Source organism: Notolepis coatsorum, assembly GCF_963971535.1.
Source record: "Notolepis coatsorum genome assembly, chromosome: 16".
NCBI lineage: Eukaryota > Metazoa > Chordata > Actinopteri > Aulopiformes > Paralepididae > Notolepis > Notolepis coatsorum.
Window position 1 is genome coordinate 60,244,700 of NC_140180.1, and position 22,912 is coordinate 60,267,611.

General features: G+C 43.3%; 1 protein-coding gene across 1 annotated transcript in view; it reads right to left on the bottom strand.

The window, feature by feature from the left end:
• dlg3 (discs, large homolog 3) overlaps positions 1–22,912 on the bottom strand; it is a 304,684-nt gene that overhangs the window by 218,552 nt on the left and 63,220 nt on the right. Inside the window, 1 exon segment of the mRNA XM_084332164.1 lies at positions 4,223–4,330. Within this exon segment, the coding sequence (XP_084188290.1) occupies positions 4,223–4,330 (108 nt within the window).

Genomic DNA, 22,912 nt, shown 5'->3' on the forward strand with positions numbered 1-22,912 from the left:
ACCTCGCTACAGAAAGCAATGCATCTGAATTCACAGTCCTTGCTGAGTGTGCATTGTCCATAGATTCACTAGTGTGGTCTGTGCATCTGTGTATAATTTAACTGGGGGAAAAAACGGAAAAACAATGGGAAATAAATAAAAGGGAGATGGAAACGAAGGGATGAAAAATGGAGAGAAGCGGAGGGAGAGAGAGAGAGAGCGAGCAAGATAGAGATAGAGAGTGAGTGAGAGAGAGAGAGTCAGAGCAGTCTGTAGGGATGCAGGCGGGGGAGGAATGTGGTTTCCATGGCAACCCGAGGAAGGCTGAGCTCTGGGTGTCCGTTCCAGCTCTGACTGCGCGTTGCACTGCACTGGCCTTCTCTCCATCCTCCCCCACTCTCTCTCTCTCTCTCTCTCTCTCTCTCTCTCTCTCTCTCTCTCTCTCTCTCTCTATTCCTCTATTTCTCCCTCCCTCCCTCCCTCCCTCCCTCCCTCCCTCCCTCCCTCCCTCCCTCCCTCCCTCCCTCCCTCTCCTGCACCTCCTCATCCCCGCTCCTTCATGTGAGAGAGGGGAAGTCAGCGGCGCTCGCACACATCCAGCTCCTCTCCGAGAGCCGCCGAGTCCAACTGTACCATCGCTGTATTTTATGCACATAATTACATGATCATACAGGCGCATGTGATTCTGCACCGCTGTGATTAGAGCGCAGCCTTCCCCCCCTCTCCTTTACCCCCTCCGAGCCGCTCGCCTCACGCCCCCACTCTCTACACTGGTTCTGGGCTCAGCTGAAAAGCCAGCGCCTGCGGGCATTGTGTTGCCATGTGCCGGCGGGCCTGCTGTAATGGGGAAGGCATGTGAAAACAAGGCCCTCCACGATACTGAGAAACAGACTGACAATGAGGCCTGGCCCTTTACACGACGTGAACAGCGGGACCGTGTCACGACCCCTCTAATCTCTCATATCAACACATGACAACACTGCAAAGTTAAATATGGACAAAGTGCCACAGGGTGACATAATCTACCTGGTTTTACAGTCGGAACGGGAAACAGGACAACAAAATATTTAGAAAAACAACTGTCACATCAGTTCTGATTAAAAGGCTAAATTCCTATTAATGACTACACACCATCTGTCTAACTCTGGCGTACTGGATTCAAATAATCAATGACACTTTATAGGTATTGAATACAAAATAGCATTATTATTAATATTAATATTATTATTAATAATAATAAAAATTTTGTACAGTGCCCGTTCAAAATGTGGCAGTTCGGAGCATGTGTCTGTACAGAACTGGCTGATTGCTTGGCTCCAGGAAGTGGTACTTGCAGCAACACAGCACTTTCCTGTTTCCTGTTCCCAGGCAAAACCACCTTTTTCCTTAACCTCTTAAGCCCAGTTCATTTTTGGCGTGAAATAAATCTCGTACCGGACCGCGCAGGCTTAAGGGGTTAAGCCTGAGCAGTCCGGTACCAGTACGAAATTAATATCACTTGATCTCAAGAGGGTGCTGAATGAGCTCAGTGGCAATTCTTCACATCTGGTCAATGTTAGCATGGTGTTATTCACCGTCAAAGATGGAACAAATTAAAATTATAATAATAATTGATATTCTCCTTAGGTTCATTACAATTTACTCAAGCATAGTAACAGACACAATATTTCTAACACTGGGAATACATTCACTGAGGTCCATAGATGTTCCTAGCTACCAAGAACATGCAAATGGACCTTGTAGAAGTGGAGCAATCATCCATTTACTTGGGTATGTACTTTTAGGTGGATTTTCTGAAAATATGACTAGGATTTAAGAGGCCACTTTTCTGGGCGACAGTTAAGTGGTTAAGGGGTAAGTTACATGCGAAAACATGACATTTGTTGTTATAGCGCCACCATCTGACTAGATTACACCAAAATCAACACTGCACTCCCCATTGTCCTCAGCAATACTCCCGCCACGTCTGAAGTCGATTGAATGACCGGTTTTAGCCTGGTATCAGACCTGTTTTAGCCTGGTATCAGACCTGTTTTAGTCTGGTATCAGACCTGTTTTAGCCTGGTATCAGACCTGTTTTAGCCTGGTATCAGACCTGTTTTAGCCTGGTATCAGACCTGTTTTAGCCTGGTATCAGACCTGTTTTAGTCTGGTATCAGACCTGTTTTAGCCTGGTATCAGACCTGTTTTAGTCTGGTATCAGACCTGTTTTAGTCTGGTATCAGACCTGTTTTAGCCTGGTATCAGACCTGTTTTAGCCTGGTATCAGACCTGTTTTAGACTGGTATCAGACCTGTTTTAGCCTGGTATCAGACCTGTTTTACCCTGGTATCAGACCTGTTTTAGTCTGGTATCAGACCTGTTTTAGCCTGGTATCAGACCTGTTTTAGTCTGGTATCAGACCTGTTTTAGCCTGGTATCAGGCCTGTTTTAGCCTGGTATCAGACCTGTTTTAGTCCGGTATCAGACCTGTTTTAGCCTGGTATCAGACCTGTTTTAGCCTGGTATCAGACCTGTTTTAGTCTGGTATCAGACCTGTTTTAGCCTGGTATCAGACCTGTTTTAGCCTGGTATCAGACCTGTTTTAGCCTGGTATCAGACCTGTTTTAGCCTGGTATCAGACCTGTTTTAGTCTGGTATCAGACCTGTTTTAGCCTGGTATCAGACCTGTTTTAGTCTGGTATCAGACCTGTTTTAGCCTGGTATCAGACCTGTTTTAGCCTGGTATCAGACCTGTTTTAGACTGGTATCAGACCTGTTTTAGCCTGGTATCAGACCTGTTTTACCCTGGTATCAGACCTGTTTTAGTCTGGTATCAGACCTGTTTTAGCCTGGTATCAGACCTGTTTTAGTCTGGTATCAGACCTGTTTTAGCCTGGTATCAGGCCTGTTTTAGCCTGGTATCAGACCTGTTTTAGTCCGGTATCAGACCTGTTTTAGCCTGGTATCAGACCTGTTTTAGCCTGGTATCAGACCTGTTGTAGTCTGGTATCAGACCTGTTTTAGCCTGGTATCAGACCTGTTTTAGTCTGGTATCAGACCTGTTTTAGCCTGGTATCAGGCCTGTTTTAGCCTGGTATCAGACCTGTTTTAGCCTGGTATCAGACCTGTTTTAGTCTGGTATCAGACCTGTTTTAGTCTGGTATCAGACCTGTTTTAGCCTGGTATCAGACCTGTTTTAGCCTGGTATCAGACCTGTTTTAGACTGGTATCAGACCTGTTTTAGCCTGGTATCAGACCTGTTTTACCCTGGTATCAGACCTGTTTTAGTCTGGTATCAGACCTGTTTTAGCCTGGTATCAGACCTGTTTTAGTCTGGTATCAGACCTGTTTTAGCCTGGTATCAGGCCTGTTTTAGCCTGGTATCAGACCTGTTTTAGTCCGGTATCAGACCTGTTTTAGCCTGGTATCAGACCTGTTTTAGCCTGGTATCAGACCTGTTGTAGCCTGGTATCAGACCTGTTTCAGCCTGGTATCAGACCTGTTTTAGCCTGGTATCAGACCTGTTTTAGCCTGGTATCAGACCTGTTTTAGCCTGGTATCAGACCTGTTTTAGCCTGGTATCAGACCTGTTTTAGCCTGTTATCAGTCCTGTTTTAGCCTGGTATCAGACCTGTTTTAGCCTGGTATCAGACCTGTTTTAGCCTGGTATCAGACCTGTTTTAGCCTGGTCATGGCCCAATATCCAACATAAGTGTCGGTTCCTCCCTGTATGATCATGTGATATGATAATTTCAACAAACAGATGAGTAGTTGTGATCAAAACCGATCTCCCTGATTGAGTCACAGGGACTGCTCTGTGACTGTATGTGATGTGCAGTGGCGTTTCTTGATTATTAAAATGCTCCTAAAGGTCATTGAGCTTGATAAGAAAACAACAACAACAACAACATCTCATGACGCTATAAGGGCAGCCATGTGATGCCTCACTAAGAAGGCAACGGAGGAACGTACAAACAATGGTTGAAACTGAACATTAGGGAAAAACTCTACTGAGATGTACCACTTTTTACACAACCCTTGGGCAAAAAAGAATCCTCCTTCAACCCGTCTCCCCCTCTTCATCCACATCCCCCCTGTATGACTATAGTTGACTTAACAGGTGAAATGAATGAAGGATCATAACCCTTCCACCTCATGGAGAGAGCGGGAGTTCCTAATGTTCGGTACCCTCTGTGTGGTTAATTAAAGCCTTGGCTCAGGGTTCCAGGGAGCTCCCGGGGCGACCCAGCTGTTCACTGACCTTGGGCATGTCAATGTGGAAGCGGCTCACTACGCAGGACACTTGCTCCACTCTCTGAGGGCTCCTCCTGCTGGTCACTCGAACCCGAGACACTCCTTCCTCCTGCCCCTATGAAAAAAGACACGCAGCAAAACAGACAAGAGCACATTCAAATGGAAATCCCACCCAATATTAACATACATTTTTTGCAATTCTCTAACATTATATTTTTTCCCCAGATTTCCCAGAAGTTTTGATCGCTGAGGTCTCAAAGTAAGGAAAACACAACAACATTATTAAATTGCATTACCTAAGCAATAATTAATAAATTTTATGGACAGACATTTATCTATTTATTAAGAACATATATGGATAATTTACTGTAGGTATGGAAACATGACTGTCACTTCGGTGATGTCTTTGCATTGGATTATCTTTACCTTGAGAACTCCTAACACGGGTAAATTGTCTGCTTAAAATGCCTACTTAACCTAAAAGTCACGTATAGTGAAGAGAGAACATCATTTGAAAGGAAAGACACAACACTCCTGGATATGAGAGAGAATGTACTGTTCAGTATCTATGTATTAGTCTGTATGCAGCACTCTTTACATGGGAGAGGAGACTAACTAAACACATACAATGTTGTTGCTGCTGCTGTGTGTGGACCGATGGAAAAGAAAAAGCCAGAGAGACCTTTGTAGATGAAAAGGCAACATGAATGTTGGATCTGCAGCTTGGGTAATACTGCTGCTGGCCTCCCTGCCTCAGCCTCCACTAACGAGCAGCCTATCGGTAGGCCTGTCTGTTGTGTAAACAGTGAGCGGGAGAACAAATGGAGGACCGGACAGTTCACCTTCTGTCAGGGAATCACTACCCACTTTCAAAAACACTCTCAAAAAACACCTACGGGAGACTGCAATTCGAAACTGGCCCCTGTAAATGTCCTAACACAACCCCCCCCCCCAATGTACAGTAAATGACCAAGTATGGTCTTGTCAATATTACAATGTACAGTTTTGCTTGTCCAGTTGTACAGTGTCCCCCCCCCCCCCCCCCCTCCTACCAAACCCCCCCCCCCCCCCACACCCACCCAACCACCTCCAATGTACAGTTTCCACATCAAATGTATATACTCTCTTTTCTGGACTCTTTTCGTATCACAAACAGTACTGTATTTGCAAATCTGGTATGTCATAAATGTATAGATGTAGCAGTACTGTCTATCTGTATGTCATGTATGTCATATATGTTATGATAAATTGAAAATGGGGGACCCTGATGTAAACAAGACGAAAGTCTTTCTCTGGTCTGCATCCCCTTAACAATTGTATGTATTGAGCCATACTGTATTGTACCCATTCTGCAATCTGTTAATAACGTTTTCAATCAATCAATCAATCAATCAATCAATCAATCAATCAATCAATCAATCAATCAATCAATCAATCAATCTACTGAACATAAGAAACAATGTCACAATAAGATGACCAATACAAATCAAACTTTAGCTGAGATAAAGTGACAGCACAGGGCTAACTCATCTTCCACTCTCCTCTTAGAGATCGTCCAAGTAAGTGAATGAATGAGATAATAGATTTTTGGCAGCTATTAATTCTCATAACGTAAGCTATTGAAAGCTGGAATTAGATGTGATATATACAGACGTTATGCCTACCTGACTGCCATTAGGTTTATTGCCAGTTTGTACAGTAGCACACAGAACTTTAGCAGACAGAGGAGGGCAGGTTTGAAGCAGGCCATTGATTGATTGATTGATTGATTGATTGATTGATTGATTGATTGATTGATTGATTGATTGAAAATTGTATTAACAGATTGCAGAATGGGTACAGTACAGTACAGCTCAATACATACAATTGTTAAGGGGATGCAGACCAGAGAAAGACTTTCGTCTTGTTTACATCAGGGTCCCCCATTTTCAATTCATCATAACATATGACATACACAACATACAGATAGACAGTACTGCTACATCTATACATTTATGACATACCAGAAAATACAGTACTGTTTGTGATACAAAAAGAGTCCAGAAAAGAGAGTATATACATTTGACGTAGAAACTGTACATTGGAGGAGGTTGGGTAGGTGGGGTGGGGTTGGGGGGGTGGGGGGGGGACTGTACATTGGAGGTGGTTGGGTGGGTGGGGTAAGTTGGGTAGGAGGGGTGGGTGGGTGGGGGACACTGTACAACTGTACAAGCAAAACTGTACATTGGAATATTGACAAAACCATACTTGGTAATTTACTGTACATTGGAGGGGGTTAGGACATTTACAGGGGCCAGTTTCGAATTGCAGTCTCCCGTAGGTGTTCTTTGAGAGTGTTTTTGAAAGTGGGTAGTGATTCACATTCCTTTACAGCTTTGGGTAGGGCGTTCCACATTGATGTGGCATAATTGCGAAACTGAGCCACTCAAAATAAAAATTGCATCTTTATTACATAAAATAAATCATAATAATTATGTCTTTGATAATTGAATTTGATATACCTTAACACTTTCAGTGCCACGGACGACATATCTCGTTTTATTAGGCCCCCCACTGAGTGGCCACGACGACAAATATCGTTTTATTGTTTTATTAGCGATCTGAAATCATTATTTCATCAACCGAGTCTCCCGTTGGTACAGCAGCCCCTACAGGAGCTCAGAATGGAAAAAAGCGCCCCCTATCGTCTATCCCTGTGTAACTGCAGGTCAGTCGCTTAGACTGACCTGGGATCTGTAGATATGTAGGGGCGGAGCCAGCTGGTTCCTTGTGCTGGCGAGCAGTCTGATCAACATGGAAGTCATCGCGGGACGGGAATCAGCCTGGAATATATATTTACAGCAGCCAATACTCAATCAATAAGCGTGATCGATATTTGGAATGGCGATCAGGAATTGGAATGATCTTTTTGGACAACATCTGATCTGAGGTAAGGAATCTATTTTACCAGTCTTGGGATAATCAGAGTTGTATTCGCTGAGATCTCAGTGTTTGCCCTATGTGTGATGCGTCTGTGTGTGCGCGATCGCTGATGAGGAAATAAGATAATAGATTTTTCAGATCGCCTCTATAGTGTGCATACGTACACATATACTATCGATAATCTAGCGTTTATTTGAAAACGATTCATAAATAGGCCGAAAAATGACAACGTTTTTGTGTATTCTAGAATATTCCAGTAAATGTCTTTTATCATGGAATCTTTATATTTTCCTTGAAAACAAGGGCTTTTCAAAATGCTATAAAACGAAAATGAACCGATAAAAAAACAATCCGCTTCGACAATGTTGACTGGAAAACGAGTCATTGATAAGCGACGGGCAGATTAGACACATAGCCATAATTGAAAACATAGATTAGGCGTTTTTAACGCTAACATTGAAGTGGATGGTGGGCATTCAACCGGTAAATCAAGGTTAAGCAAGGGCTCTGAAAGTGTTAAAGGAACACACCAATATATTGGGAAATTTGCTTACAATCTTCTCCAGAGAGAGACAATAAGATAGATACCAGTTTCCTCTCTGTGGGTTCAGTAGAAAGCTATCTGGGCTGCATGTTAGCCTAGCTTAGCACAATGAATGGAAGCGGACATGGCCGGTTAGCCTTCGGGAGAGGTGTTAGTTGGACAATGCCTAGGCTAACCGGCCATGTTGTGGCTGAGGGTGGTTATTCCAGGAGATGCTCTGTGAGTTCTGTTGACGGCTCTGTTCCACCGTGGCTGTGCTGCCAGTAGGGGTGTACCTTATAGTTCGAGGCTTCGAAGCTTCATTCAGAACGTTGACATTCGAATTCTAAATCAACATTCAAATTTTTTTTATAATATTTTTGTATGTGTCTATTTATTCTGTTTAAACCAATAGTTGCAGATAAAGATTATGCTACACTAATATTATAGTATTATACTATTATAGTATATGACTCATCATAAACATTTTAATAAAACATTTATCATAAATGATGTAGCCTATCTGCATCCGCTTGGCGCTCGGTGCTCCATCAAGACGTCACCATCACTTTCGTACCAACCGTGCCCTTATTGGATTATTTCTGTTGACGAAACTGACGAGTTATATTCATTAAAGAAAGTTGATTTAATAAATAAAAAAATACTCATTTAATCAGATTAATCACTTTATTCAAATTGAGGATTTTGTTTTTTATTTAATTTCTATGATTATGTCATAAAATATGATGACAGACATTCAAAGCTTCATTCGAAAACTTCAATAGAAGCTTTGAATGTAAAAAAAAATTACATTCGGTACAGCCCTAGCTGCCAGGCAGGTCAACCGACACTGCCAGGACCCAAGCTGCCTCCCTGGCCTCTGAGCTGCCTGCTCGCTCTAATGGTGGCAGCTAGAAGGACAGCCTGTGTGGAACTCAGCATGCATGTACAGTACACACAAACATACACACGCTGTAACGGTTTGACTTAAAGATGCTGGGGTGTCAGTCAGGTCGGGACAAGAGTCTTATGAAACCCTACAAAGGGTGAATGTATTGGAACATCACTGGTAATCAGAAGGTTCCCGGTTTGATTCCAGCTCCTCCCGGCAGCATGTTGAAGTGTCCTCGACACTTAACCACTAACTGCTCCTGATGAGCAGGTTGGCACCTTGCATGGTTGCCTCCGCCGTCTGTGTGTGATTGTGTGAGTGAATGGGCGAATGTGAGGAAGTTGAAAAAGCATTTTGGATCAAATCACTAGGCTATAAATGCAGTCCATTTAACATTTACCATTAAAACACTGCAATGTTTCTCAAATAAGCCAGTTTGATTTCCACACTCTTAAACAAATCACACAACCACATCTCTTTAAATGCAACAAGAAATATATTTAAGTTCAAGAAATCAGTTAATCAGTCGTGTGTGGGTATAATATATGTATGGGTGAGTGAGTGATACAGTTCCAGCAGAGCAACTGCAACAAAAGAATCAATCCACCAAAAACTATGTTCCAGGATGTCCCAGTACCAACAGGTAAGAGTCCCATCCACAACACAGTAAATCATTTACAGTAGTTCAGTTCAGTTCAGTTCCACATCAAAAGAAGCCATCACTCAAAAACAATATAATCCCCACAAGGAAAAATATTATTATCCACATACTCATATACAGATCTTCCTACCAGAGTTACTGTGTCAGTCAAGTCAGTAAGTAAGAAGTAATGGCCAGAGTTTCCTGCCTGCCTGTCCTGTCTCCGCCCCCGACCAAGAATGGCCAGCGATACTGGTGATCCTACATTGGCATTCAGAGCCCTGTATACGGCACAACTTCAACCCCTAAGATTTCCAGAAGAAAGAGCACACAGGCGGCTGGAAGCTAACGTTTGCTATGCAGGTTGGGACTACAACCCTTGCAATCACGACTCTTCAGTGGACTTGCCAAACTCCCACTAGCCAGCACCAATTTGGATTGTGGAGAAATGGGCGTGTATAGCTGGATGACAGGCTGAGCTGTCACCCCCCCCCCCCCCCATTAGAAGAAGCTGACACAAGGAGGCATCCATTTTACACAGTTCCCTCCTCAAAATCCTGGGAAATCCTTCTTCTCACCCTCTTTAGCAAATAATATCCAGGATTCACTGCAGCTGGGTTTTCACCTCCTTTTGTTGGGACACTGGTGGTCTTAAGGTCTTAATCACTTTTCGTGTAGAGGATGGAAAGCCTAAAAACTCCTTATCATCACTCTCCTCTGTAAATATTTCCAAGATGTGTTGTTGCTCCATTTCTTCCACCTCCTCTGCAGTGGGGTAGCAGGGCTTTAGGCGGGAGACATGAACAATAGTCCTCCAGTACCAACATCATTATTGACAGGTCCAATCTGGGCAACTATTAGATAGGCTTTCCATGGTAGTCGGTGTTACCGGTGTTACTTGATGTTCAGGCATCCACCAAGTACATTACTATGCCATAGGGCTGTCCCCGACTAAGGATTTGTATAGTCGACTTTGATTGGCCAAAATTTGCAGATTATTATTATATATATTTTTTTTCATTCCATTTGGGCTGTGGGGGTGCTTAATGTCTAAAGGAGTTGACTGAAGGCTTCTTGTCCTCTGCTAAAGCATGCAATTGGTCCACTGATGGATACATCTTGATATTTGTCTAATCTAGTGTGTTCATTAGACAGGTGAAATCCTCTTTCAGTGCCTCTGTGCCCGTTTTCTTAGGCAGTTAGCCTCTCTGGTATGCCATGAGCCATGCTTCTAGGCCTATTTGCTTTTAGAAAGAATACAAAATAAAAAAAAATTATATATTAGATATTAGGCTAGGTCAGCCCTAGCCACTATGCTTTTTTTAAATTTATATATACCGGTAAATTAAACCCATTTAGTCAATTCTCACATATTAGTGCCCACGTTCATCAAAAAACAAAAGTCTTATTCGTGAAATACTAAGCATGTTATCAATAATCAAACCATGGATGCCCCAAGATGGTGGAGACATCAGGTGTTGCTTTATGGCATCAGAAGCATACACTTGACTCCCTTCGTTTTGAGGGCATTGATTGTTCATGATGTCATCAAGATATACAAAACAGATGCTGCCTTGTAGCTCTCCCAGGGTCACTTCCATAAGCCACTGGAAGGTGGCTGGTGCATTCTTAAGGCCCAAGGTCATACCCTGGAACGGGAAGAGCCCATAAGCGCAAACAAACACCGTTTTGTCCTGGCTCTCTGGTGCCATCTGACATTGCCAGTATCAACTCGTCCTCTCCTTCCCTCCCCGACATCTCCGCCTGGATGATGACCAACCACCTGAAACTGAACCTAAGCGAAACAGAATTGCTCCACCTGCCGGCCAAATCCTCCCCTCTGACCGACCTTTCCATCACAGTCGAGAATGCAGCTGTGACCGCGTCCCCGACCGCCAAGAACCTTGGTTTTGTCCTCGACGACCAGTTGAACTTCTCCGCTCACATGGCAGCGACAACGAGAACCGGCAGATTCCTCCTGAGCAACGTCAGAAGGATCAGCCCCTTCCTGACAAAAGAAGCCACCCAACTCCTCGTCCAATCAACAGTCATCTCCCGCCTCGACTACTGCAAGGCACTGCTTGCTGGCCTCCCGGCCACTGCCACCAAGCCTCTTCAACTCATTCAGAACGCAGCGGCCTGCCTGATCTCAAACCTACCGAAGTCAACCCATGTCACTCCACTTCTTAGGGACCTGCACTGGCTCCCCATTGCTGCACAAATCCGCTTCAAGGCCCTCGACCTGGCATACCGTGCGGCAAAGGGAACCGCTCCCGCCTACCTCCGGTCAATGGTCTCTAACTACACACCCTCAAGACCCCTACGCTCTGCATCTTCTGGCCATCTCAGACCCACTCCTATCCGAGCTCTAGGAGGGTCATCAAGGAGAAGCCGCCTTTTCTCAATCCTTGCCCCACAATGGTGGAATGAACTGCCCACCCCAGTTAGGACAGCCGAATCCCGTCCAATATTTCGCCGTCGACTAAAGACGCACTTCTTCAACCATTATCTGAAATCAATTTTTTTTATCTAACCCTAACTAACCTTACTGTCATGCACTTGTCCTAATAAACTAACATACACTGTAGCACTCAACACTTGATGAACATTGTTACTCAGCTGAGAGAGTTGTGCCCTTCCTGATGACTTGTCGTACAAAACTTATACAGTAAGTCGCTTTGGATAAAAGCGTCAGCTAAATGACTAAATGTACCGGTAAATGTAATATGATTACCACTAGGACTCAGAGTGCAGGGGAAGTTCTCAGGGAGCTACCATTTTACAATGATGAGCTTGAGGTAGGGCCAGAGAGGTTACATAGGTCGGTCAAGTAAGGAGTTGAGGGGCTTCCCAAACCCAGTCATCCCTTAGACCTTCACATTCCTCCTGATGTAGGTGCGCTGCAGAAAACAGATCCAACACTTAAGCCTTGGTTTGAAAAGGTGTCAGAGGCGGTCAAACAGATGAGTGCAGGCTGTCTGGAGGATGCTACTGTACATGATATTCTTTACCAGCGCAAGGGAATGTTTGAGGCTTTAGCTTTAAAAGTATAAGTCTTTATTTGTCATCAGATTAATACACACACACGCGATGGGCAACCCACAGGAACACACACACACACGTGCACTGAGTCGCTGACGAAATGTTCTCTGCACTTCCCATCCCGTCGTCCTTCCCCCCAAGGGCACCCGGGGACCAATCCAAGTGCTCCTGTCCATCTTCGTCAGGGACGCAACAGCGTTAGCGATCTGTTCTGCATGTTTTTCCATTGGGTTGGGAAGTGCAGAGAACATTTAGTCAGCGACTCAATGATTGTGTGTGTGTGTGTTCCGTTCCTGTGGGTCGCCCATCGCATGTGTGTGTGTTAATCTGATGACAAATAAATACTTATCTTATTATCTTATCGGGAGGGGAAACCCTTGCGAGCACAGGGAGAACATGCAAACTCCACACAGAAAGGCGCGGGAGATACCCCACCTGGGTAACTGGCAACACGGCAACCTGGTCCCCAAGCGGTAATCGAACCCACAACCTTCTAGCTGTGAGGCGACAGTGTTAACCACTACACAACTGTGCCGCTTTACCACAGTCTCATGCATATGGTCACAGAACTGGGACATTCAATTCCTTAGGCAGGGCACACGGTATCCCAAAAGACCTTGAACAGATTCAGAATTGGCAGTTGTTTTATTTGGCCAGGCATGACAGGCATGTTTGAAATCACTGTCATTGACAACACTTTTTGAGAGAATAAACATGTATTTAGTGGGGCCCCTGGAGAGAGGTACCTCTGGAAATTGTTACATTTTAGTAATCTGTGATTACGCTGCCCATTATCCCAAGGCTTTTTCACTGAAATCAGTCAAAGCCAGGCATGTTGCAAACTGCTTTTTGCAGTTGTTCTCCAGGGTAGGCACAGCAAAGGAGATTCTGACAGAATGTGGAACAAACTTCCTCTCCAAGCTGCTGCAACAGGTTTCATCAGTTGTTAGAAGTCAAGTGCACAAAGACCACTCCCAAATGGACGGGCTCATGGAGAGATACAATAGAACTCTGAAAGGCATGTTGCAGAAGTTTCTGTCTTAGAAAGGCTTGGATTGTGATCAGTGGCTGCTGTACGGCTTCTCAGTTACAGTGGGTGACAATATTGTCACAAGGAAAGATGATATTACCTACCTGGGTTCCATCCTAGAGGCAAATCTTTCCTGTGACAAAATGGCATCCAATGTAATAAAAAAAGTCAACCAACGAACTAGATTCTTGTACCGGATCTCCTCTCTGGTAAACAAGAATACCCTGAAGACTCTGGCAGGAGCACTCATTCAAGGGTACTACGACTATGCTTGCACCTCATGGTACCAAGGCACCTCAAAGGCGCTAAAAACAAAATTACAAACATCTCAAAACAAACTGGTCAGACTACTGCTTGATCTTACTCCAAGAACCCACCTCACCCCTGCCCACTTTGACAACCTAGGATGGCTTAGAGTAGATGACAGAGTACAGCAACTTGCAATGGGCCTGGTCTACAAGATACACTACACCACTAAGGTACCCATGTACATGTCAAACTACTTCCCAAAGGTCAGTGAATACCACAACCACAACACCAGAGGGAGTTCCACAAATCATGTTAAACCCAGATTCGGCTCAAACAAGGGATTAAACACGTTTCGCAATTATGCCACATCAATGTGGAACGCCCTACCCACAGCTGTAAAGGAATGTGAATCACTACCCACCTTCAAAACCACTCTCAAAGAGCACCTACAGGAGACTGCAATTCAAAACTGGCCCCTGTAAATGTCCAAACCCAGGAAATAAAGAGTTAGATTGGTTGGGAATAATTGAAGTTTCCAACAGTGAATGGATTGTGCCTAAAAGGTATGGAATGTTAAGATTCTGCATTGACTTTAGATACATCAATGCTGTGTCCAGGTTTGACCCTTACCCAATGACAAGGATTGATAAGCTGGCGGAGAGTTGAGAAGTCAAAGTTCATAAGCACCTTGGCTACTGGCAGCAGGATTCAGCACCAGAGGAAAGGAAGCTGATAGCCTTCACAACGCCACATGGTATGTTCTAGTGTTTATGTGATGCCATTTGGTCTCCAGGGGGCACCAGCAACATTTCAGAGACTCGTGGACCAAGGGCTGAGGGAGGTGTCAGAGTTATCCGCGGCATACATGGATGAAGTGGTGATTTTCAGCCAATGCTGGGAGGAACATGTGTCTCACCTGCAATGGGTCCTTCATCAGATCAGGGCTGCTGGATGCACAATTAGTTTTATGTCGATTTATTTCTGCAAACATTTTTAATTGAGGGGAAAAAACTTGTTTATGAAAGTGTGCTTGGTGTATTTAGATTGTTGTGGAGGTTATTGAGAGTAGTATGGGATAAACAGGTTATACCAAGAGCTTGGTGTAGAGCAGCAGGAATCCTAATGATAAAGGAGAGAGTCCTCACTGTTAAGGCAGTTTCAGTTTCAGACTATATCCCTCCTGAAAGTAGAAGGTATGGTTTTATTTAGCATAGTGGCACAGAGGCTAGCAAACTATTTATAAAGGAATTGTTTAATAGAAATAATAATAATAATAATAATAATAATAATAATAATAATAATAATAATAATAATAATAATAATAATAATAATAATAATAATAATAATAATAATAATAATAATAATAATAATAATAAAATAGCGGTTTTCTAGAACTCAGTCGCTTTACACTCTGGGGCGGGGGTAGTGAGACAAGCAACAGATAAACATAACACAATCACATAAGGATGGATTGGGGGCTAGGAGAAGGCAATGGAGAAGAGATGGGTCTTGAGGCGGGATTGGAGAACCGTGAGGGACTCTGGGGGAGAACATTCCAGAGCCTGGGAGTTGCCCTGGAGGCGTCGATACTTTCTACAACGGAGCTCGGTTTCCGGGTTCCTCCGATTGGCCACGACGCCCACGTGACCTCCGCTAGCACGCCCCCTTCCTGCCGCGCGCCGCGCTCGCCAGCTTCCGCCAAGCTCCTGCCGCGCCGAGCTCTGTCATTGAAGTGGGTGGTGGCAGCAGCGTTCAGCCTGATGTAATGCGCCGAGCTCTGTCATTGAAGTGGGTGGTGGCAGCATAACAGCGTTCAGCCTGATGTAAAGTAGCGATTTTATTGGTTTGTCATGACAAACCAATTACATAATCCAACATATGTGTAAAGAAACAACATATTCCAGTTAACGGTATATATTTTTTAATAGTTTATGCATTCGCAAATATGAGAGCCTGTCATTGAAGTGGGTGGTGTTACCAACAGCCAGCGTTCACCCTGATGTAAAGTAGCGATTTCCATTTCATTGAGGAAGCTGGGAGCGCGGCGCGGCAGGAGCTTGGCGAGCGCAGCGCGGCGCGCGGCAGGAAGGGGGCGTGCTAGCGGAGGTCACGTGGGTGTCGTGGCCAATCGGAGGAACCCGGAAACCGAGCTCCGTTGTAGAAAGTATAGACACGCCCTGGAGAAGGCTCTGTCCCCTAAAAAAATAGGGCTGTCAATATTAACACGTCCAACTTTTACTATTTTACTATTTCTTTCACTATTTGGGCACTTTTACACAATTCCTGTGAGTCTATGGAACACCTCTGTAATATATATATTTTTTTATTCATTGTTTTGTATTTCTAATCAAGTCCTCAAAAACAGCATTTTTCTACCTCAAGATCTCGAGCTGTTTTGAGCCTGGGCTCCTAAACCACTGCGCCGCGTCGTCGTCGCCTGGACATTAACATGCAGCAGTGACTATATGACATCACATATAGGCACATTTTCAAACGACTCAGTTCAGTGAGGGTGAATATTGTGAGAGGAGAATTGGAAGAATGCGCCAATATGAGAATTTTGAGACATAGATCATATTAATATAAGTTCACATAGCTAGGAAACAATGCTAAACACTCAAAAAGGCCATTTATAAGATAGTTCCCCTTTAACAAAAAATCTTAACAATTAATAAATTGTTAAAATGAATTGGTAAATTGTTAAAACATTTATTGAATTAAATTGCAAATTGCAGTTATATAATTTGCAGTTATATAATTGCACAGGCTGACATCGCAATTGCGATTAGATTCATCGTGCAGCACTAGTGGGCGAGAGCCCTTGCAGCGCCAATGGAAAGATTGGAGTGGTGTTCTTGTTGTACCCGTTTCTCCCGATCCTTCCCAGCAGGACCAGTCAATCCATGTAGTAACACCACTATATCCTTCCCAGCAGACCAGTCGATCCATGTAGTAACAACACTATATCCTTCCCAGCAGACCAGTCGGTCCATGTAGTAACACCACTATATCCTTCCCAGCAGACCAGTCGGTCCATGTAGTAACACCACTATATCCTTCCCAGCAGACCAGTCGGTCCATGTAGTAACACCACTATATCCTTCCCAGCAGACCAGTCGGTCCATGTAGTAACACCACTATATCCTTCCCAGCAGACCAGTCGGTCCATGTAGTAACACCACTATATGATGGGGGAGGGTAGGTTGGGTAGGCGGGGTGGGTGGGGGAAACTGTACAACTGTACAAGCAAAACTGTGCATTGGAATATTGAAAAAACCATACTTGGTTCCAAGAGGAGGGTCTCGTTAGGTCATTGGAGGGGGTTGGGTTAGGACATTTACAGGGGCCAGTTTCGAATTGCAGTCTCCCGTAGGGCCGTAGGTGTTCTTTGAGAGTGAACTACCCATCCCAGTTAGGACAGACGAATCCCGTCCAATCTTTCGCCGTCGACTAAAGACTCACTTCTTCAACCATTATCTGAAATGATAAAAAAAAAAAAAAAAAAAAAAAAAACGTGACTAACCTTACTGTCATGCACTTGTCCTAATAAACTAACCTACACTGTAACACGCAACACTTTGATGAACATTGTTACTCAGCTGATAGAGTTGTACCCTTCTTGCTGTCTTGTCGTACAGAACTTGTAAGTCGCTTTGGATAAAAGCGTCAGCTAAATGACTAAATGTAAGTGTGTGTGTGTGTGTGTGTGTGTGTGTGTGTGTGTGTGTGTGTGTGTGTGTGTGTGTGTGTGTGTGTGTGTGTGTGTGTGTGTGTGTGTGTGTGTGTGTGTGTGTGTGTAGGTGTGTGTGTAGGTGTGTGTGTGTGTGTGTGTGTGTGTGCGCGCACCTTGTAGAATTCCACACATAAGAAAGAAAGATACTGGGATGAATAAACAAAATAGGAAATAAAATGTAGAAATGCATGCAATACATAAATAAATATGAATCTCCATATATGAAATATAACATTTAGATAAGGTGCTACTGAGATGTTTTGGTGAGTTCTTTGTTTTTTTGTGGAAGTTGCCCTTCTTAAAAATGCATGAACATTCACTGATAATTGGTCTGTAGTGGAGTCTACAAGGTCTACATTGCCGGACCATGTAGAATCCGGACCTTGTAGACTGACATAATTCTGTGCATAGTTTAGTCTACACAGGCCATATTTCAAATAATCAAAATCTTACTTCATTCATCTTAAACATTCTTGATTTGGGGGATTGGTAGTTCCCATGAAATCTGAAGTTGTTCAAACGACAACAGCGATCCACCTTGAATTAAATCACACAGCCGAGTGAAACCTTGTTGGATGCGTCAGTCACGAAAGGGGCTACTTAATTAATTAATCCAACCCACTTTATTTATAGAGCACATTTAAAAACAACAACGTTTACGAAAGTGCTGTACAAGTCCCACAACATAAGAAAAAAAATATATATATATATAAAAAAAAAAAAAAAAAAAAAATTCCGAAGCTTCGAATTAAAATCGAAGCTCGGCCCCGAAGCTTCGATTGCCAAAAAAAGCTTCGAAGGTCAGCCCTAAATTTTGAAAGTGATTCACATTCCTTTACAGCTCCACTCGAGGTAACGTCAAAGAGCCAGTATGGCTGGCTGTATTTACCAGCAATGTCATTTGTCATGAAACAGAATGTTGTTTGATTGCTTTGATGGTTGATGGTGTGAACCATGACCACTATAGTGTGTCTGTTATTTTGGTCCTTAGGCAGCCCTTATATTTATCCATAATTTCCTTTCCATATTGTTTCAGTGTGTGCTGGTCCTCCCTTAAAGGAAAACTCCAACATTTTGGGAAATTAGCTTATTTAACATCTTCCCTGGAGTTAGACAAGAAGATACATACCTTTTTTGTCTCTGTGCGTGCATTTAGCTTTGGGAACAGTCGCTCCGTTAGCGTAGCTTAGCTTCATCACTGGAAGTGGGGGAGATCCGGAGCTTCATCACTGGAAGTGGGGGAGATCCGGAGCCTGACGTTCCCTTACACTGTATACAGTCACGAAATACACTCCAAATACAACTCCAAAACGTTCATGTAAACATGTTGTGACCTGTGTATTCACCACGTGGAGAAATAAAAAATAATTGAATTAGACAATTCCGTTTTATAAGCAAGTTAGCTCAGAGCGTCTGGTATAACAATACCAGCCATTGGATTACTGTTTTCTAAATTGGGGAGGCTTTTAATCGTCAAGGTAAGAGGATTTTAAGTCATGGTATCCATAAACTTCAATCGGTTCGGATCCTTTGAATGAATGAGACTGTCAACAATCACGACGACACGTTGAAATCACTGGCTGCGCTCAGAGAGGAGTGGTTAGGCAAAAAATTGTTCAGAGTATATTTACTTATAAAACGTAATTGTCTAATTCAATTATTTTTTATTTCTCCACGTGGTGAATACACAGGTCACAACATGTTTACATGAACGTTTTGGAGTTGTATTTGGAGTGTATTTCGTGACTGTATACAGTGTAAGGGAACGTCAGGCTCCGGATCTCCCCCACTTCCAATGATGAAGCTCCGGATCTCCCCCACTTCCAGTGATGAAGCTAAGCTACGCTAACGGAGCGACTGTTCCCAAAGCTAAATGCACGCACAGAGACAAAAAAGGTATGTATCTTCTTGTCTAACTCCAGGGAAGATGTTAAATAAGCTAATTTCCCAAAATGTTGGAGTTTTCCTTTAACACTTGCAGGGCCTTTGATTAACATTGATTTACCCCGTTGAATGCCACCATCCACTTCAATGTTAGCGTTAAAAATGCCTAATCTATGTTTTAAATTATGGCTATGTGTCTAATCTGCCCGTCGCTTATCAATGACTCGTTTTCCAGTCAACATTGTCGGTTCATTTTCGTTTTATAGCATTTTGAAAAGCCCTCGTTTTCAAGGAAAATATAAAGATTCCATGATAAAGACATTTACTGGAATATTCTAGAATACACAAAAACGTTGTCATTTTTCGGCCTATTTATGAATTGTTTTCAAATAAACGCTAGATTATCGATAGTATATGTGTACGTATGCACGCTATAGTCGCAAGCTGAAAATGTATTCTCTTATTTCCGCATCAGCGATCACAGCCACACACACACACACACGCATAGGGCAAAAGCTTATATCTCCGTGAAAACAGGTCTGATTATCCTGAGACTGGTAAAATAGATTCCTTACCTGAGATCAGATCAGGGTTTCCGTTAGCCGGTAATTACCGGTATTTGACCGGCAAAATCTGTTGAAGTCCGACATATTTAATCTCTCCGGTCATAATGTCCGGTGAAAATAATTCCCTCTAAGCACAATTTGATTATTTGAATTGTATTAAAATAGGCTAAAATTAAATAGCCTATGCAATGAACGAAACAATCATTACATTTGTTTCATCGTTGCTTCACCAAGCAGGTCTAACGATGTTGTCAGCGAGAGCTTAGTGCTGGGTTTGCGAGAAGCATGCAGCTGCAGCTGCAGAGCCACAGAACCCACCAGCCTTGCCGGCACAGTGCAGTACTCCAATTCAGCCATTGGCAATTCAGCTGTTGGGTGGGGGGGGCGCTGCTGAGCGGTCCCCAGACCGGACCTGAAAACACTGCTGCTCTGCGGGTCTGCAGCTGCATGCTTCTCGCAAATCTAGCAGCAAGCTCCCGCTGACAACATTATTAGACCTGCTTGGTGAAGCAACGCTGAAACAAATGTAATGATTGTTTCGTTCATCGCATAGGCTATTTAATTTTTGCCTATTTGAATAGAATTCAAATAATCAAATTGTGCTTAGAGGGAATTATTTTCACCGGACATTATGACCAGCACCAAGTCGTTGGGAGGTGGAGATATACATCACGCAAACCCACGATAATGTTGCCGTCTCTCTCTACCAAATTTCTCAGTTCTTCGCTTGATATAATTAATACAAATGTCCAATATGACGGAATTCGTTAGCTCATAAAAATGTGATTATAACAGACTGCTGTTTATTAATGTCGAGCAGACTGCCCACCGACACCTCAAGTCGGCAGCAGCACGAAGTCTTGAGGGACTTATTTTATTTGGAATATATTAATGACTGTATATACGCAAAAGTAGCCTAGTTTTAAGTTAAAATATTATAAATGCCTTGAGGATGTCATTCTTTATATAGGCCTATCAATTGTTTTTAAGCTCAATAAACTCTGACCGTAATTGATCCCATTTGTCCGGTAGATTTAACACTCAGACCTGCAAAAGAAAATTCTAACGGAAACCCTGGATCAGATGTTATCCAAAAAGATTATTCCAATTCCTGATCGCCATTCCAAATATCGATCACGCTTATTGATTACAGTGTTGATTCCTGTAAATACATAATCCAGGCTGATTTCCGTCCCGCGAGCAGATCGCTCTTGAGCAGACTGCTTGCCAGCACAAGGAGCGAGTTGGCTCCCCCCCAGAGATCTACAGATCCCAGGTCAGTCTAAGCGACTGACCTGCAGTTACACAGGGATAGACGATAGGGGGCGCTTTTTTCCAATCTGAGCTCCTGTAGGGGCTGGTGTACCAACGGGAGACTCGGTTGATGAAATATGATCGCTAATAAAAAAATAAAACGATATTTGTCTTCGTGGGCACTCAATGGGGGGGCTGATAAAACGAGTTATGTTGTCCGTGGCACTGAAAGGGTTAAGCTTTGAACGGTTGTTTGCAATGATTTAATGGAGATTTAAGCCTTCCAGAGTGTGAGCAATGTTAGCTCCATCACCAGGGGGCGCCAACATTGGGGTATGTAGGACTGACTCAGGGCAGAGATCCATGTCCAGTAATGACAGTTGTGTTTGATGGGCTGTTGATTTTCCAGTTCCAGGGATGGGTGTATTCTGACCATACCCTCCAGAGCCACCAGAGGGCAGAGTGTCCTCTGAGAGATCCTCCACCTTCTCAAAAGGTATCCTCTCCCACTCAGAAGCCATTTGAAATGAGTTGGATCATGGATTTGTATTTAAAAAAATAAAATAAAAAATGGTATAAACACCTGTTTGGTTTCCACTAATGAAAATGCATTTAGTTTCCTGTTCAAGAGCTCACCATTGATTTTTTATTTGAGGTTTTCCTTGTAATGTAGTTCTTTGTCCTTTAAATTTGGGGTGCCATTCTTTATGTAATGGTTTGACGTAAAGTAGCTGGGGTGCCAGTCAGGTCGGGGCCTGACAATTTTAATCGTGTCTTGTCTTGTCAAATCGGGTGCATGTATCAGAATACCCCGTATTTATCTCATGAACCCCTTTAAAACATTGCTATGTGTCTCAAATAAACCAGTTTGAGTCCCATCACACAACCACATCTCTTTAAATGCAACAAGAAATATATTGAACTTCAATCAGTTAATCAGTAGTGTGTGGGTATGCATGGGTGAGTGATACAGTGCAACAGTCCAAAAGAAACATCCACCAGAAACTCCATTCCAGGATTTCCCAGTACCAACAGGTAAGAGTCCCATCCACAACAGTCAATAATTTACAGTAGTTCAGTTCAGTTCAAAATAGGTCATCACTCAAAAACAATATAATCCCCACAATCAAAAATATTATAATCCACATATTCACAGATATTCATTCCAGAGTTACCTTGTCAGTCAAGGCATGTCAAATTAAGAAGTATAGGCCAGGGTTGTCCTGTCTCTGCTCCCAACCAGGAACCAGGGATCAATTTGCTATATACTATCTTCCTCTTCCATGTTCCAATTGTAGGTTACTTACTTTTCAATTGCAAATCATAAAGGACAGAACCTCAGCCAAGCACCCACAGTCCTTAACCATTACAACAGGACTGCACAATTAACTCCACAACTGTTTCAAATACAAATCGATTTGAGTTGAGGGGGAGTGAAATCTGCCATAAACAACTTGTGAGGTATTTGTTAACATTGCGGTTAAAAAGGAAAATGATTAATTTGCAAGCTGTTGACTCGGGCCTTGCCAGAAGCTGTCAGTGACACTGGTGATCCACCGTAAGGTGCCGATCAGAATCCTGTATATGTAACTTCATTCCATACTATTTCCAGCTGAAAGAGCACACAGGGCAGGCAGTAACTAACGTTTGCTATGCAGGTTGGGACTAGACTCATCCCCCCGACACACCACAAATCACCTGGGGCGGTCCTTTATACCGGCAGCCATCAGCTCTACAACCAAGGGCTCGGACGACCGGCCCTGCTGCCAGAACTATTGCTGTCAGAACTCGGGACATGAGAACTCATATCCACGTGCACTCATTGTACTGTTTGTATTTTGTAATTTTATATTGTATTTGTATTTATATTTTATATTGTATCTATAGTGTATATAGATACTGGACTGTATAGGACTGTGAAGCTCTGTATTCCATCCCCCCTGTATCCCCCCCCATGCTGCT